This window comes from Penicillium cosmopolitanum, assembly GCF_028827165.1.
Source record: "Penicillium cosmopolitanum strain IBT 29677 chromosome Unknown utg000008l:1.0-4398992.0:1.0-4402845.0, whole genome shotgun sequence".
Taxonomy (NCBI): Eukaryota; Fungi; Ascomycota; class Eurotiomycetes; order Eurotiales; family Aspergillaceae; genus Penicillium; species Penicillium cosmopolitanum.
In genome coordinates this window covers 2,415,384-2,430,872 of record NW_026622678.1, presented here as the reverse complement: position 1 = coordinate 2,430,872, position 15,489 = coordinate 2,415,384, and the positions used below count along the sequence as shown (strand labels likewise).

Here is a 15,489-nt window from a genome sequence, read left to right as displayed (position 1 = left end):
AATGATTTCCTTCCAGTACCTCTGTCGTTTCCAGACAGAGAACGGCGAGGACTTCTTCGCCAAATGCGCCTCGGTTAAGCCTACCATCGGATCGTCGGTAGAGGCATATCCAACGTACGAGGACCTGCTGAATGGCCAAAATGCTACCACAGCCACTATATCCAAGGTGAGCTGTCGCTGCTCTTCTACTGACATTGGATTCTGTGGCTGACGGGATACGGTACAGCTTCTATCACCTCTGCCGCAAACAAGGAGCTCAATTTATTGCGTAGGGCTCAACTACTGGAGTCACGCAAAAGAAGCAAGCGTACGCCGCCTCACACACGACTGCCTACAGACATTTCATCTAACGGATAACAGCTCAACGTCCCCGCCAACCCACCTGTATGGACCAAGCCGCCCGCCGCGCTCGCATCGCCAAATGAAATCATACCTATCAGTCGTTTCTGCGCCTCGCATCTTCCCGACTGGGAGGTGAGCCCGTCCGCAATAACCCACCCGGCGTAGCCGTCGCTAACAGAAGCAGGGCGAACTCGTTTTCGTCACGTCGCGCGAGTGCCGCGACATCACCTCAGAGCAAGCCTCTGAGTACATCCTCGGATACACGATCGGAAATGACCTTTCGTGCCGGTTCTTCCAGCTTCCCGAGCAGTCCGGCGGGCAATTCTTCTACGCAAAGGCGTTTGATAAGTTTGCGCCGGTCGGCCCGGTCCTCGTGAGCCCGAGTGTCTTTGCGAAGGAGAGGACATCCGCTACGCTCGTCACCCGGGTTAACGGGAAGGTCAAGCAGGATACGGTGATTGAGAAGGATATGATCTATTCGCCAGAGAGGGTTCTCAGCTGGATGAGTCAGAGTATGTTTGCTCTCTGCTTTATTTTTTATATATTTTTTTTGTGAAGCCTTCTCTCCCTTATCTCTAACACGGATCTGCATCCAGGTACAACTATCCCAGCTTACACGGTAGTCATGACGGGCACACCGGCGGGAGTGGGGGTATTTCAGAAGCCGCGGCAGCTATTGAAGGATGGGGACCAGGTCGAGGTTGAGATTTCAGGACTGGGGACGCTGAAGAACGTGGTGCGGTTTGAGGAGGGGCAGGATTCCATAATGTAAGAATACACCATAGGAAGATGAGAACGGCGAACGCTCGCTGTTGCCAAGTTTGAGAATCGAATACTGATGGAGGCTGCTTTGTTCGTTTCAACAGAAAACTTGCCTGGACGCTGGTGAAAGCAAAGCTCTGGTATAGGTGTAGTTCGTGGCTGATATGAATGCAGGACCTGTCCTCGGCGTTCCGGCTTTCGGGTTATAGATTATTTGTCTGTCTGAGTTTCAAATTTGTTTTTCACTGATTTTGTATAGATCTTCTAGATAGAGTGAAACTATTCTTGTTATTTGACTATAAGCTTTTTAAACTGTATAAAAAGATTTCATGTGGTGAATTGTATGATCTCCTCATATTGTGTAGTTCTGGCCAGATCTTCAGGAATAATATCTTTACTATGTTATATGGTATTATATAGGCTAAAATTTGCCATGTTATCATATACACGCTTAGATGAATCGAGGAAGTCGAAGCCGGATATGTAATAGAAGGAAATTGTAGACTTCTGCAAAGCCCATTTTGGGCACAAAGCCCGTTTATTTGGATAAATATCTTAAATAGAAAACTTTGATATATTTTTATGCAAGATCTACATCAAAAAAGCCCAAAATGGGCCCACTCGGTGGGCATTGGGCCCAAGGTCCGGGTCCAAAAGGGGCTTTGCGGAAGTCTAGGAGATAGCCCTCTCTGCGCCTAAACTAGTTATCTTAACCGAGGAAGATTAGCTAAAGTTCTCTGCGAGGATATAGGTATCCTGACTACTACCGAATTAGGCTTACTGTTGATGATTAATATGAACACCTATGAAGACTAGCAAGTAAATGAGTATAAAGCTATTCAGCCGGTAGAGGAAGATGCAGATTATAGTTAATATACCTTATACTCCGGAACCTGACGAGAGAGTACCTCTAAGAAAACTTAGATCTTCCGAATAACCTACTACTGTGATCACGAGAATGTAAGAAATGCATGTTTTGTATTCGTAAGGAAATAGGTCTAAAAGGGCGTGTAACTATCCGGTAAGTTAGTTGGTGCCTGGCAAAGTGACAAGTGCCTGAGGCACATAGCATGTGACGGAACAGCAGTATCGGTGGATTCCCGGAGGAAAGGAGATTACTAGTAACTATTGGTCCGCTAGAATTTGTCATGTAATACGGCCCATCCAAATTGCCAGTAAGGGCCATGGTAGTAATTCAGACTTGTCGATTTGCTATTGGTGCACCATATGACCCACTGAGCAGTAAATCCGACTGCATGGTATAATCAGGCCCGTACAGGGCCTCCAGGATCACGCTACTGGGCTCATTCCTAAGAAAAGAGCCAGTAGAATATCTACCGAGCCCGCCTCAAGATCTAAATAGGACTAATTTAGACCTACCGCTAATTAGGGGGTAGAGTAATAGACTATATCCGAGACTGAAGGCTAGGGGCTTCACAGAGATAAAGATGTGATGATATACCAATTTGTCGTGACCCTGGACCATGTCTAGGTAGATAGGTAATTAGCCCGACGGATAGAGGCGCGCAGCAGCAGCAGATACTCCTGAGATAGATGCCGGCGCATCATGGTCATATTAACCGTACGATAGGCGCATCAGCGGCACGCGTAGCCGTTCAGGAGCTGGAAATGTGGATCGGCTGCGGAACCATCTGGACACGGCGGAGCACACGCGGGTTCCTGGAAACGTGTCCATTGATGTCGTCACGGGGTAGTGAGGCCTTTACTCATTGGCAACGGGACCTGATGGTTGTGGAGTAGGTGGGAGGTGACCGGGGAACGAGACGGAGCCAACGCATAGCGACATCGCTGGAAAATATATAGGTTCCGGGTAGGCTCTTGAACAAAGCCACACGCCTCGCAGACGTTACCCATAGACACCGTAGCCATTGGTCTTGTACAGAATGCAGAAGGAGGACAGTCCATGTTAAATATGATGCAGAGAGAGATTAAACGGTGTCACTGTAGTGACTCACATAACTGCTTGACTAGGTTCAAGCAATGGAAATGCTTCTGTATCGTTCGTGATTATCAAGGTTAATGGAATCATCCTCACCTCCACTCTTCGATATCTTCTATACCATCTCACTACTTCTCTGTGAATGTGCTAGCCTGATTAATTAGGATTGACCGTAGGCACACGACCCAGTACATACGGGCTAGTGCTCTAACACAAGCTGGTCGAAGATGAGCGACGCACTTGTTGCAACGTAATGTGAATTTGTCTATCGCGGATTTAGTTACGCCGTACAGCATTTAAGGTGCAACGAAGCTGCGATTACTAGGGCAAGGGAGTGCTTGTTAGTGTCCATATCATATTAGATGTCTCTTGCGCGTGATTCGACTACGCGTATCGCGCTCGTGTTGATTGATATTATCAGCCACATTACTTCAGCCTTCTATTAAACCAGCATTATAATTTGAGTAGAGGATTGACGGCATAACGGCCACCCTGTGGGGTACCCGTTGGCGTGGCAATGCGCTGCGAAAGGCCCTCTGGCATGTAAATGAGTGTTGACCGGCCACTAAAAAAAGAATGCCAGTATCCCGGAAATATAGGGAATTATATTCATGCCGACTCGTATGTAGAAATAAATTTCATATTCTACTAGGAAGAAATTGAAGTCGTTAGTAAGCTGCATCAAGCCTTATGCAAGGCATTGAGCACGATAGCTGATGTGCCTTTGGCAGGATCATCAACATCGTCTATATTCAATCGAGAAGGATTTCTTTCCATCGAAGCAGAGTAAAGCTGTACTTTTGGAGGAATTTGCACTTGCAATATCAAGTCAACTGCTTGTTTCCAACCTTTGTGAACCCCACTTGTTGGTATCCCGAATATCATTCTCATTGCCACCGACGTAGAATACCTGAACAGGACCCCCGATCGCAGGAGAGATGTCTCTTATGCTTTCGAGTCTGAGACATTCACCGCGGCCAGATTGATGTAGACATCGTCACTCAGAGCGGCGGAAACAGTCAAGAGGGGAATATCCATCGTGCTCGCAAGCCATTCTGCGGTCGTTCGTCCCCCATAAATTGGAATCCAAACGTGAACTGGAAGACTCTGACCGCGCAAACATCTAGAGAAGAGCAGTAAAAGCCAATAAGTGGTCTTTTTGAAGACGCCCTGCTCATTCGTCATCAACGGGGCGATCACGTTCACACTCTGCGTGATCGTGGTAATGCCATGATGCCGTGCCTGTCGCACAAACACATTGAGTCACAACACCACCGATGTCACATCTAAAACACCATAAAGCTCTCCCGCACCCTTATCACCTAGATCTCGGATGGAGTTCCAGATGTTCAACTCATCGAAGGAGACCTCGGGTCTGTGGGGGCTTTTGGCTTGTCACAAAGTGTGGGAAGAGTTTGTGGTCCATTTCGGTACGCGCCAAATAAATTAGGGCTCCTGTAATCTCGATAACTTTTTCGGCAGCTTTGGGGCTAATGGGATTAGGTTAATTTCTAGTTTGGCAAGAAATTATAAGAAGGCAATTCGTCTTTTTGTTGCAAAGGGGAACCTGTGTTGGTGCTCGGTCGCCTTACTCCGTGGCACTCTTTTCAGTGCTCATCGGAAATTTCTTCAATGCTGTCTATCATTTTTGGTGTAGATATCATGAATCATATTGGAAACCGTAAAAATGTATTTTCGCCTCTTCTTTTCCACTATTTATGTCTTCTGACTAGGGGTCGGCGATATACGAGCTCCGGTCCGGATTTGTTACTATCAGAACCCGCCGTGGCCAGATAACTCCGGGTATGCTGTCATGGCTCCTGTTTCGGTGGTGAAATTCCTGTAGTCCAAACTCTTCCTGAACCTCTACTGAAGCTCGTGGTTTCTTTTCCATAATCTGATCGTTCATTCTCCGAGAAGCGATGCACCTCCTGGTAGCACAGACACATAGACTCCCGAAGAGGAATCCAAATATCGCCGATAGAAACAACGCCCCGATAAGATATTCTGTATTAAGCGGGCTGAGATCTGGCGTACCTATTAGCCAATTTAATTGTGTGATATACTAGGACCAATTTACCTAGCCATGTCCTGCGAAATGTTGATTTCCATGAAAGGCTTTCCTGAATGAAAATCATTGCTCCCGGCTTGTACAGTATCTTTATCAGATGCTTGCCTTTGACCGGGTTCAGCTTGGCTAGGAACAAAAACTTCTAGCGCTAAAACTTCAAGAGTAAGATTCCCCTTCCAGCAGACTTGAAATGCAGAACACGAACCTAGTTTGGCAAAATACCCAAGCCTTCTCCCGGAGATTCCGGTTCTCCCTTCTAGCTATATCTTGGTTCGACTAGCCAGGTTTTCTGAACAAGCCGGTTGCAAGGGGCGGAGAGGTTAGAGTAGAGTTACATACGATCTGAGATAGAGCCGTTCGGAGTTGGCAATGGTTATCATTTTCAACATCTGCGATCTCGTCTTGCTGGGTCCGGTACGCCTTGTGTTTCGGAGCAACTTGATGAGCTAGCGTGAAGCCCATGAACCTTGGCAAATTAAATTCAGGCAATCCAATGATCCGTTATATGTGGGTCTACGAGTTCCTCCGTGGAGAATGAGATAATTCGGCTACAACAGAAAATTGAAGAACGGGATCCCATCGGCGTGGGTGCATTCTAGAGTCAGCGAGAGTTTTTCGAAGACAACGACCCAGTCAAAAACGAAGGCTTCGGAACACCGAGAAATGTTATTAGATTCTGAGAGGATCAGACTCAATGCGGTGAGATGACCCCCCTTCAAGAACGCTCAAAATGTCAACCTGGGCCAGTCGCCCTGTGACAGCAGAAGATTGTACTAATGAGAACCAATAGAACCATTTTTTGGGGATTGTATATAAGTATTTTCACATACGATATCATCTTCTACTAGATGTTTGAACCGAAGGACGATCCCGTTACAGAGTCTTCTATTGTGAAAAGTGACAAGGACATCCAAGAATGGTGGTCACTATGATGGCGTATCTACTGACTTGACGTATACTCCAATCTCGTCTCCGGAACTCCGTTTCTAATCAATGATACGGTCATCAATCTCCTTCAGCCTCAGTTATACAAAGAGTACTTTCCAAGGAGCACCCATGCCTCCTAAGTTGGACAGTCTATCTAAGCTGCTTCCTGTCATCACATGGGAGCCTGATACATTGCTAAACAAAAAATTCACAACATCACGGTCGCCACTATGCACCAGAACAGTCTAATTGTCCATGCATATGTTGCGATGGCGAGACAGGGTAGTCACGTGAGTTGCCACCTCAAGCAACCTCTAGCCACGCTATGTCCTGCCCTTCCACTGGGCATCTTGAACCCCAATGTAATTGTGGCTCGAAAACGAGGCAGCCGTCCGTCTTCTATCTCCAGATGGCACAACTGCTTTTTTTCGTCGTGGACTATGGCGAACGACGAGCAGATAACTAGCTGTCAAACTGGAAGCACGCTCTCGAGACGCGTCAGGGAATTACCACATGGGCCGGTGGAGGGGATTATGCATTCAGCCTCGCCATAGACCTGGTAAGCACATTTACCATTTTCGCCGCGCCTTTCTTCTTGGGTCTTCATCGGAAGTTGGGGACCGTAGTATATAACAGCCACCCATCTAGTTCCAATCATGACATCACCGTTCTTCATCTATAGCTTAGGTATTTTGCCAGCATCTGGACGAACGCGAGGCTACTTACTCGTAAGGTTTTGCAATTTCCTAGCACATCTTCGCAAAATCGCAACCTAATGATCCGGATACAGTGTCATTCGAAACATTCACTGAGTCCTAGCCGGGCCACTTTCCTACGATCATATTGCTTTGATCCTTTTGCGCTTCGAGGTGCCGCGCCATCCCAAGTGGCTGCAGTTCAATTCATTACACCGGCCTATTCTCGGGCATTGTCAAAAATAGTACCAAGCAAAGTATTTTATTATTCCAGGTTTGGCAATTATGCCAAGCCACATGCTATGCAATACAAATTCTCACGGAACGAAAGCTACGTAAGATTAAGCGGGATATTCAACCAAAGCAAGGAAACTTGCTGTGCATCTTTAGGTAAGAACTAAACGGTGGTCTCACTCGGGGCGGATTTGCCTGCCTCCACCCAACCTCCGCTAGTAGTTTATTATCAATTTCCTCCAAGAGTTCAACCTTAACGCAACAGGGGTCCCCTCTGCTAGCAACTTTTCTCGTCGGAGCATGATGTGCTTTGAATAGTCAAGATTCCATTGTACCGCGGAGCAACTTTGGCAGGTTGCCAAGCTCAACCAGTGGATAGTGCAATAGGTCAGTGTCAAAGGTAACCCAAAGTCAATAATTGTCTCGCAAAGCCATGATCGGCAGCGAACTCTTTACGCAAGACGCCATGCTCTTCGGAAGATCCAACGAAAGCATGAATGAATTTGAAATAAAACAGAAGGGGCGTTAAACTGGCTCGGCGGCTATACCTTGCTGCCTGGGTGGTTGTGTCTTGTCCACAGTCATCAGCGACATTCTAGCACGTTGTTGTCGATCACTGCTCGGATTGGGATGAATCCACTGGGAATACACCTTCTGTGAGAATTGAATGCTAGTTATTTGAAATAGACGGCATTTCTGCCATCCCCTTTCCCTTTTGTTGTAATTCAAAGCCGTAGTATAAAGTAGAGAGCTCGTCCCACGGAGACAACAACATATTTCAAAGATCTCTTGCGACATACTCCGGCTTCCAGCATACTCTCATAACAACACGCAAGGTCATATTCGAAGATGTTCCGATTTACTGCCCTCGTCGGACCTGTGAGCTTTGCTGTTTCGGCATTGTGTACGTGTCAGCTCTCGCATTCGATTCTGATACTTTTCAACCTAGCTAACGCAACTTGATGGAAGGTCTGTCTGTGGTATCGCCAATAAGCGGCTCGGAGCTCGATCTTTCTGAAACGACAAAGGTGGAATGGTCCTCCTCAGAGTGAGTAGAAGCCATTGTCGCACATTGCATTCCCATTTCAACTTGCGAGGTTAACGAGAATTCTGTCCTGACGTATGCAGTTCCGACCCCTTCACCTTCAACCTTTACCTCCTCAACAAGGACAAAGTTCCCAGCTTTAATCTGAAAATCGCATCAAACGTAACCACATCAGACGATGAGTACACATTCGACAGCGTTGACGTTCTTCCGGGGTAAGTTGGCTTTCCTTCTCTTCCGCGGTATACTAGTCAACCATATTCTATAAGCGCTCGAACAGCTATATCTAACAATAGAGTATTCCAGATCCGGTTACGTCTTCGACTTCAAAGACGTCTCATCCAACAACATACTCGCTCAGTCCGGAGAATTCAGCGTTGTCATCTATGGGGAGAATACCACTACTTCCTCAGCCACCTCTACGGTCACCGCTACAAGCACTGGTAATGAGACGGACTCAAGCACTGACGCGCAGACTGGGGCTGCAGCACGCACTTTCGGGCTGCCCGTGGCTGTGGGTGCGATGAGTGTTGTTTTTGGGATGGCGTATGCATTACAAGGGAATATTTGATTGCTGTTGGAGTACGGCTTTGGCATTAGGTAGTCGGCGAGATCGTATCGTGTAAGGTTGGATTATGTGCCGCTTGCTGGTTCCTACACTCTGTAGTTTTCAGTACGTAATATAAATGAAGAAGGCGGATCGTCAAGAGTTAAGAGTAGGGAGAGACGTCTCAAGAGTAACCCCAAAAAAGACCGATGCCAATCCGTACTGGACAACCACAGCATATCCCACCATTGCGCAGAGCTTGCGGGCTCCGTAACCTCGCGTCATTAAATCAAACCGGCCACGTCGAATGAATGCGCCACCTGCAAATCCGCAATGCGGACCGTAAACCACCCCGGGCCCATACTACCCACATCATCCGCATCATCGGTGGGGACCCTCGTCGTGCTATCCTTGTGTGGCCTGATTCTATGGAAATATTGCTAGACTCGCGCAAATTATTGACGGCTAATACCAATCGCAATGTTGTAGTACGCCGGGATGATCAACGATGCCCCATGCAACCTGATGGCTGTCTTCTATCAAAAAAGTTTTTAGAAAATTAAGCATCTTTAAAAACACTCTCAGTTGGTCCTATATACTAAGAATTCTGTCTGATACTCAGGTAGATCCTAAGATGAGCCTGTGTGATTGCCATGTGGTAGCTAAAATTGAAATAAATGAAACACTAGAATTCTGATCACTAAATTCTTGACTCGAGTGACGATGCGACGAATCGTGTTGGAAGCGAATACATCATCATGGAGCATGTGGCTGGCATTCAGCTACACCGGAAATGGCCCCATATGTCGGGAGATCAGAAAGTGAATTGTATAGACGCCATTTACCGAAGGCCAAAAGAGGTCGCCGATATCGACTTTCCAGCTTATGGTAGCTTATTTTATTCTACTTCATTGCTTGACTCTTCCTTCACGCTAACAATAGAAGACGACTTTACATTGGGCCCCACTACGGAGACCATAGGTATTATAAGCAAAGGAGTCGCAATCAGGGCCCGTGTGAGTACATTCCAACATCAATACCTGAGAATATGGGGACTAATGCCTTGAGATACAGGGTTGGCGATAAAGGAATTTGCCGATAACCTTGTTGAGGCAAGTCTACCAAGAATTCATCCAACAGACTCTTGGCCCTCAAACAGACCATCCTACCATTCTCTGTTCAAACATACTTGAAGCTTCTCGAATATGGTCGAACGGTCTTGAATGCTATGTCTGCAGATAGCCGGGTGCAAGATGTAAATAACGGCGATTTATACACACCAACCTACGAAGTTTGTACTGGATATCTCACACCGAGGCTCGCTCGTCCTCGGTTAACGAACGAGGACTTATTTCGACCTTTTAGGTACTTCTACAGAACATGAAAAGATGGCGCTGTTGCTTTTCGGCATGAGCTTCTCCAGACTTCAAAAGACTGGGAGGCACTCGGATTTCCCGGCTCGTGTCCATTTTCCTTGCCGATTCCCAAAGGGACAGATTTGCATCTGAAGGAATACAAACATTTTGAAGCGGCCCAGAACCTGAAGCGTGATCTGTCAAATTTGCTTGACAGTCCTTCTGATGGATGGTTTCCTCCGGAGGGTTGGGAAGCAGCAAAAGCAGGAAATAGGGCAATGTTCAAGGGAATGTTGCAGATGGTACTGGAAAACAAAGATCCGGATAACGATGAACCAATGAGGAATGTAGGGGATATGAGAGAAACTTGGCCTTTTGACTTACCAAAGGAAGGCTAGTTTTGACTTGAGAGAAGAGTGGGAGATTTCGTCTTGAACTTTATTCGTCAGGTTCATAACAATGCAGACAATCGAGCCATTGGCTTTTGGTACATTACGAATATGCCATACCTTTGAAGCGGTGGCACGGGGCAAAATAGGTTTCCATGCGCTGGAAAATGGCTCGCGGTATGTACTGGGTGTACAGAAAACAGCTGAATGTCCAAGACATCTTGTCATAGTGACTGTCTCTACGTATGGTGGCTATATGCAGGTGCCAAGAAGACGAGTGTTTCAATTCGTGGTAGATCATCCAATGAGATACACTTCACTTCAGTTGAGGGGCCAGAGCGCAAGTCTGCAAGACGTAGCGTGATTCTCACCCAGTCTCACCCCATTCTCACCCTGTCTATTGCGCACTCACCCTAATCACCCGGCTCGCGCGACGCTAAAACGGCGCTCACCCCATTCTCACCCGGGCGGCACCCACCAGACTACTTACTGTACTTTAGCCACATGCCGGCAGGTTAGTAGTATGGTGGGTGACTACATGCGAATCCCTGCTGTTGTATGTTTTTTTTTCTTGGTTTTTTTTTACTTTTTGGTATTTTATTTAAAAAACAAACGGAGCAAGATCAAAACAAAGATAAAAAAAATTGATTGATATTTGAAGATACCTAGGTATATAGCAGGGGAAATCTGTTGAGAGAGATCCCACGGTGTTGAAAAGTTTATATCTAGTAGTACTAAACCCGTCGAGCAGCCAAGCAGCTGGAAGCCTAATTTTCACCACTAGAATCGCTAGAACCAATCCTTCCACACTGAAACATCTCAAGTGCAGGTTGGAACATTTCCCGCACACCAACTTCCAGTAGAAGTAGACGTGCAGCACTTGAAAGATGACGCCGCCTTAGACCAGTTCCAGGAAGACGATGCGCAGACGTCGGCAATATGCTGAGTTCCCTTGATGGAATTGGTGTGCTTTCCACCGCAATTGAAGTTCCTAAATATAGTTAGCCCTGATCTGGATTCTACCCTGACAGCCTGGCTAATGGTAGCGTGGACTTACTCCCAGATTGTGCATTCGTAGCCACTCGGAATCACCATTTGCTGGAGATTATCGTTAAATTGGGCGAGAGTACCACCGTTCAGGGTAACTGTTGGATCTCTTTAGCTCTTCTTTCTTTTGAGACTAGCTTGGGAACTGGGGAGGGAAAGGATTCGATCCACTTACAGCAACTTCCATTAGGGTCCACGTTGTATGGAATCTTGACTCCGCTAGGATTGATCAGAGATACTTGGATGGAAGCGTTGGCATAGCCAAGGAGAAAAAAGCCGGTGATGGTTTTGATGAGCATTTTGACTGGGTAGTTCTGTTGTTCTTGTTGGTCTGGTGACTGTTTCAGAGAATTGGATGCTTTGGATGAATTGTTTGAGCAGAAGTAAATGGGGATACATTGTACTGATATTTATACCTCAAATAGGTGCGATAAATCCAGCAGGATACCTTATTATCTCTCTCATCTACATTCTTGCGGTGAATCTACGAATAGATTCTGTCAAAAGATGTCCTAATATGCCAAAGACGAGTTGGATGGCCGGCCAATGTTGCCGACGAAAGTCTCTTCCCGATTGGCCAGTAGGAGGAATCTATGAAATAAGCACACCCAATCAGCTGAAATGCCCGAATATGCAGCCCAGTGGGGATTGCAAAGTCAACCTCACTTAATCTCGAAGCAGGGAAGCTGAAAGAAGGCACGCCTAATGATGCTTAGCTCTTAAATCTATTCATTGCTAAATATCGGGATATGAAAGGATTCATAGATAAATATGAATTCCTGGAATTCGGTATCGTAGGCTCGGATGAATACTTGCATTTCGTAACCTAGTAACAAAAGATTTCTATGAAAAAAAGGACCCCGGCTTTAAAATTCAGCATCAATGTAATTATTAGTATCCAGGGGTAGAAGATTCTGATTGGATATCAGGAATACTGACTGGCTAAGATAATGTAGGTAAGCCTCAAGTGAGCTGACCACATTTTCGAGCTGACTACATAAGCTAGCTGATCAAACAAATATACAATCTTATGACCATCTTTTATTCAAGTTATTAGTATCTATTAGAAAACTGGTCCATTCGATGGCATACTAGGGGGTAAGCACCAAATCTAAATTTGCAAATACTAGCGCTGGCTGGAACAGATCTCGTAGGATAGCAACATGCGACCTTATTGTCCTTTCCTGCGAACTTGGAAGTTCTTGGCAATTTTGATTTTGCTACGGGGGGCCTTTTTCCAACGCCTCGATAATCCAAAAAGGAAACTCCTCGATATTGCGCCAGGGCTCGTCTTGTCGAGTTTATGCTCAATACTACATGACCTGGTTTAGAGCATCCACTAACCATTTCTGAAACAAACGGCGCAGCTGGATGAATGAAATATACGATTGAGTCTTGACGAGATCTAATGAAGTTCAAGTTGTGTCTCTGAATTCAAACATATATCCATATTCCTCAGCGAGGCAGATAAAGGATAAATACCATTGACTGTTTGTCAATTGTAAACCCAAATTTGAGCAACTGTGAGGAGCTCGAGCAGGACGAATATAAGCATAAAAAACACGATCATGTGGAGGCAACGTCTGGTAGCATTCAAAGGTAGTAATATGCATAAGGGGAGATGCAGATGTGCCTATGCTTCGTAGCCCATAAAAGCGGTGGCCGGATATTACTCAGTTTGAGTCGATAGTATCTCCCTCCTCGAGTAACAGCTGAATGACGGCCTCGTGCCCGCTCCCTACGGGAAGCAAGTCCAGTCCGGTCGAAGTTGTGTTTCGATTCGAAGTGCAAATTATGTACCCAATGATATACAAAACATGCTCCGCTGAAAAGGGTCAGTGCAGCAGTCATGCGACCAAGTGTGATTTTCGCCTGCCTCTCACCCTGTCGATTGCACACTCGTCTTAATCACCTAGTCGAGCGACGATAGAGCGCCGCTCACCCTATTCTCACCCGAGCGGCACCCACTCGACTATTTTAGCCAAACGAGGTTAGCAGTATGGTGGGTTACCACATGCGAGTCCCTGCTGTTGTATATTTTCTTTTATTTCTTATTTTTCTTTTCTTTTAATCTTTCGATCCAAGACGCAAATTGTTTTCGTATCCTAACGCTGAACTGCGTTTCGGGAGTGGCTTAAGTATGTTCTACCCGACCTCAGGATTTATACTACATTTATAGGGTACATTTGTGATGTAAATCAGCCTGCAAAATAGTTCTACTAGTAGTAGAAACATATGCTCAGAATTGGCCGAAGACTACCCATCCTTCTAGCTCTTTGAGACAGAAATGCCGATCCTCGCAGATCCATGCCGGGATAATTTAGAAAGGGGTGTGCAACAAACCACCACAGGGCAACACAATGAAGCAGCAGTCTCAAGCTATTCTCACAAGCTACATTCCGGGCAGTGCAGGGTTAACTTTATTATGATAGGAGAACAAAACAAAGAGTATGACACCGGACTTATTTTCCGGCTTTGTCGCGAGTGGGTGAGTGACTTTGCTGCTCCTCCCTCCGCGTTCACTTCCCTAGCATCTCTTCAAACCGCGTCGTTCTTTTTCCAGGTCACTCATTTGAAATACAAACTTCCAACGCCCGCGACCAGGCAACCCACCCTTTTCACTCTTTTCAGCCTCGCCGCTACAGTCATCGCTCTCCCTCCTTCGGCTGGCGGCTTTGGAAATGGCAACGGCGCGGCCAACCAAGGAAACACCGATGTGCGCTTCAGCGTTCCCGACGACATGACCGTCAAACAAGCCCAGGCCAAGTGTGGCGACCAGGCTCAGCTTTCCTGCTGCAACAAGGCTCTTTATGCGGGCGATAAGTCTCGTCGCTCTGGTATCGAGCTATTCGATCAGTGCTCTAAGTTGGATATCCAAATTCCAATCCTTATTGCTGTTCCGATTCAGGATTTGGTCAATCAGAATTGCAAGCAGAACGTCGCCTGCTGTCAGCATTCTCCATCCACGGCTGTAAGTATTCTGATTTCCTGTTTATTAGATGGGCTAACTAACTCGGTAGGACTCCGATTTGGCTGGGCTTGGACTCCCTTGCATTGGTATCGGCTCTATCGCTTAATATCCTCTCTATTTATTTTCTCATCCTGGCATGGTATGGAAATCGATTAAATCTCGATGGGAGAACGTTTCAAGGCCGATCGGACGTTATTTTCAGGAAGACTAGACATTCTTTTCTTCTGTGATCGGGTATTGAAATGGGCAGAGAAGCTATACTACTACTAGAGGCTCGGCTTGAAACTTTGGCACACTACGGCAACCATCCAAGGTTCAATTTGGAATATATCTCTTAATGAAACGATCCATGGATCGATTGATGACACCGTGACGAGCACTGCTCTTCAACCTTTCCCTTGCATTTTGAATTAATGTAAACCTTGGAACGAAAGCCTCCAGGGCTGCCTCCGATTATGATATATGATATACCAAGGTGTTAAGTCCAACTTGAAGTTATGTAAGTGTTAGTCATAGTAGAGTAACCCCTTTGACCCATACGGGTATGCACGATGGCGACCAATCGATAAATCGATATCTAAACAAGCGTTCATCCATGGAAGGCATCAAATCCAACAGTTGCCTCGCTCTCTCGTTTCAGATTAAACGCGTCAGCTACCTTGATGAAATAGTCCAAAAACCCCCTTCTCAGATCTGCCGGATCATCGATTAATCTTCATAGAAAACGAGGCCTCACAATCCCTGCCGATCTCTGGACTCATGAATTCGCTAAAAGCCCTAGCTCGCTCCTCGGGAGTACGAGTAGAAAGAGGTTTGTCAAATTGTGACCGGCCCTTTAACCATATGGGGTCACTCATCTAACCATATGTAGTAAGACTTACTCGACGCTGATAATACAAAGCCTATGATATGCCAATATTAGAGCCATTCAGCAGTAGTCCCCACAAGGAATCGGTCCGTTCGACGCTAATCCACTTACCTGAGCTTAGCTCGATGCGAGACGGCAGGAGAAGATACACAAAATTTGTGCAAAAGCTTATGCCTAAGCTACTATTAAGCAGCAAATGAAAAAAAAAAGTGTTTGTCTTACGAAGAACATTTTCATTCAACCCCGCTAATCCCCTCCCCAAGGAGCCAACCCACT

At 46.2% G+C, this 15,489-nt stretch overlaps 4 protein-coding genes across 4 annotated transcripts; 3 read left to right on the top strand and 1 right to left on the bottom strand.

The window, feature by feature from the left end:
- Position 1: 1 nt before the first annotated feature.
- Positions 2–1,114, top strand: N7509_007483 (fumarylacetoacetate hydrolase family protein; the record flags this gene model as incomplete). The annotated part of the gene is made up of 5 exons (XM_056632120.1): positions 2–166; positions 227–307; positions 361–474; positions 527–854; positions 939–1,114. The coding sequence occupies 5 exons, from the start codon at positions 2–4 to the stop codon at positions 1,112–1,114; spliced, it is 864 nt and encodes a 287-aa protein (XP_056487671.1).
- A 6,726-nt stretch (positions 1,115–7,840) lies between these two features.
- Positions 7,841–8,607, top strand: N7509_007482 (GPI anchored serine-threonine rich family protein; the record flags this gene model as incomplete). The annotated part of the gene is made up of 4 exons (XM_056632119.1): positions 7,841–7,895; positions 7,961–8,039; positions 8,120–8,251; positions 8,343–8,607. 4 exons carry the CDS (start codon positions 7,841–7,843, stop codon positions 8,605–8,607), a joined length of 531 nt encoding a protein of 176 aa, XP_056487670.1.
- A 2,773-nt stretch (positions 8,608–11,380) lies between these two features.
- Positions 11,381–11,673, bottom strand: N7509_007481 (uncharacterized protein; the record flags this gene model as incomplete). Its single annotated transcript, XM_056632118.1, has 2 exons — positions 11,381–11,472; positions 11,550–11,673. The coding sequence occupies 2 exons, from the start codon at positions 11,671–11,673 to the stop codon at positions 11,381–11,383; spliced, it is 216 nt and encodes a 71-aa protein (XP_056487669.1).
- Positions 11,674–13,661: 1,988 nt separating this feature from the next.
- On the top strand, positions 13,662–14,451 carry N7509_007480 (hydrophobin family protein; the record flags this gene model as incomplete). Its single annotated transcript, XM_056632117.1, has 2 exons — positions 13,662–14,345; positions 14,395–14,451. 2 exons carry the CDS (start codon positions 13,662–13,664, stop codon positions 14,449–14,451), a joined length of 741 nt encoding a protein of 246 aa, XP_056487668.1.
- Positions 14,452–15,489: the final 1,038 nt, after the last annotated feature.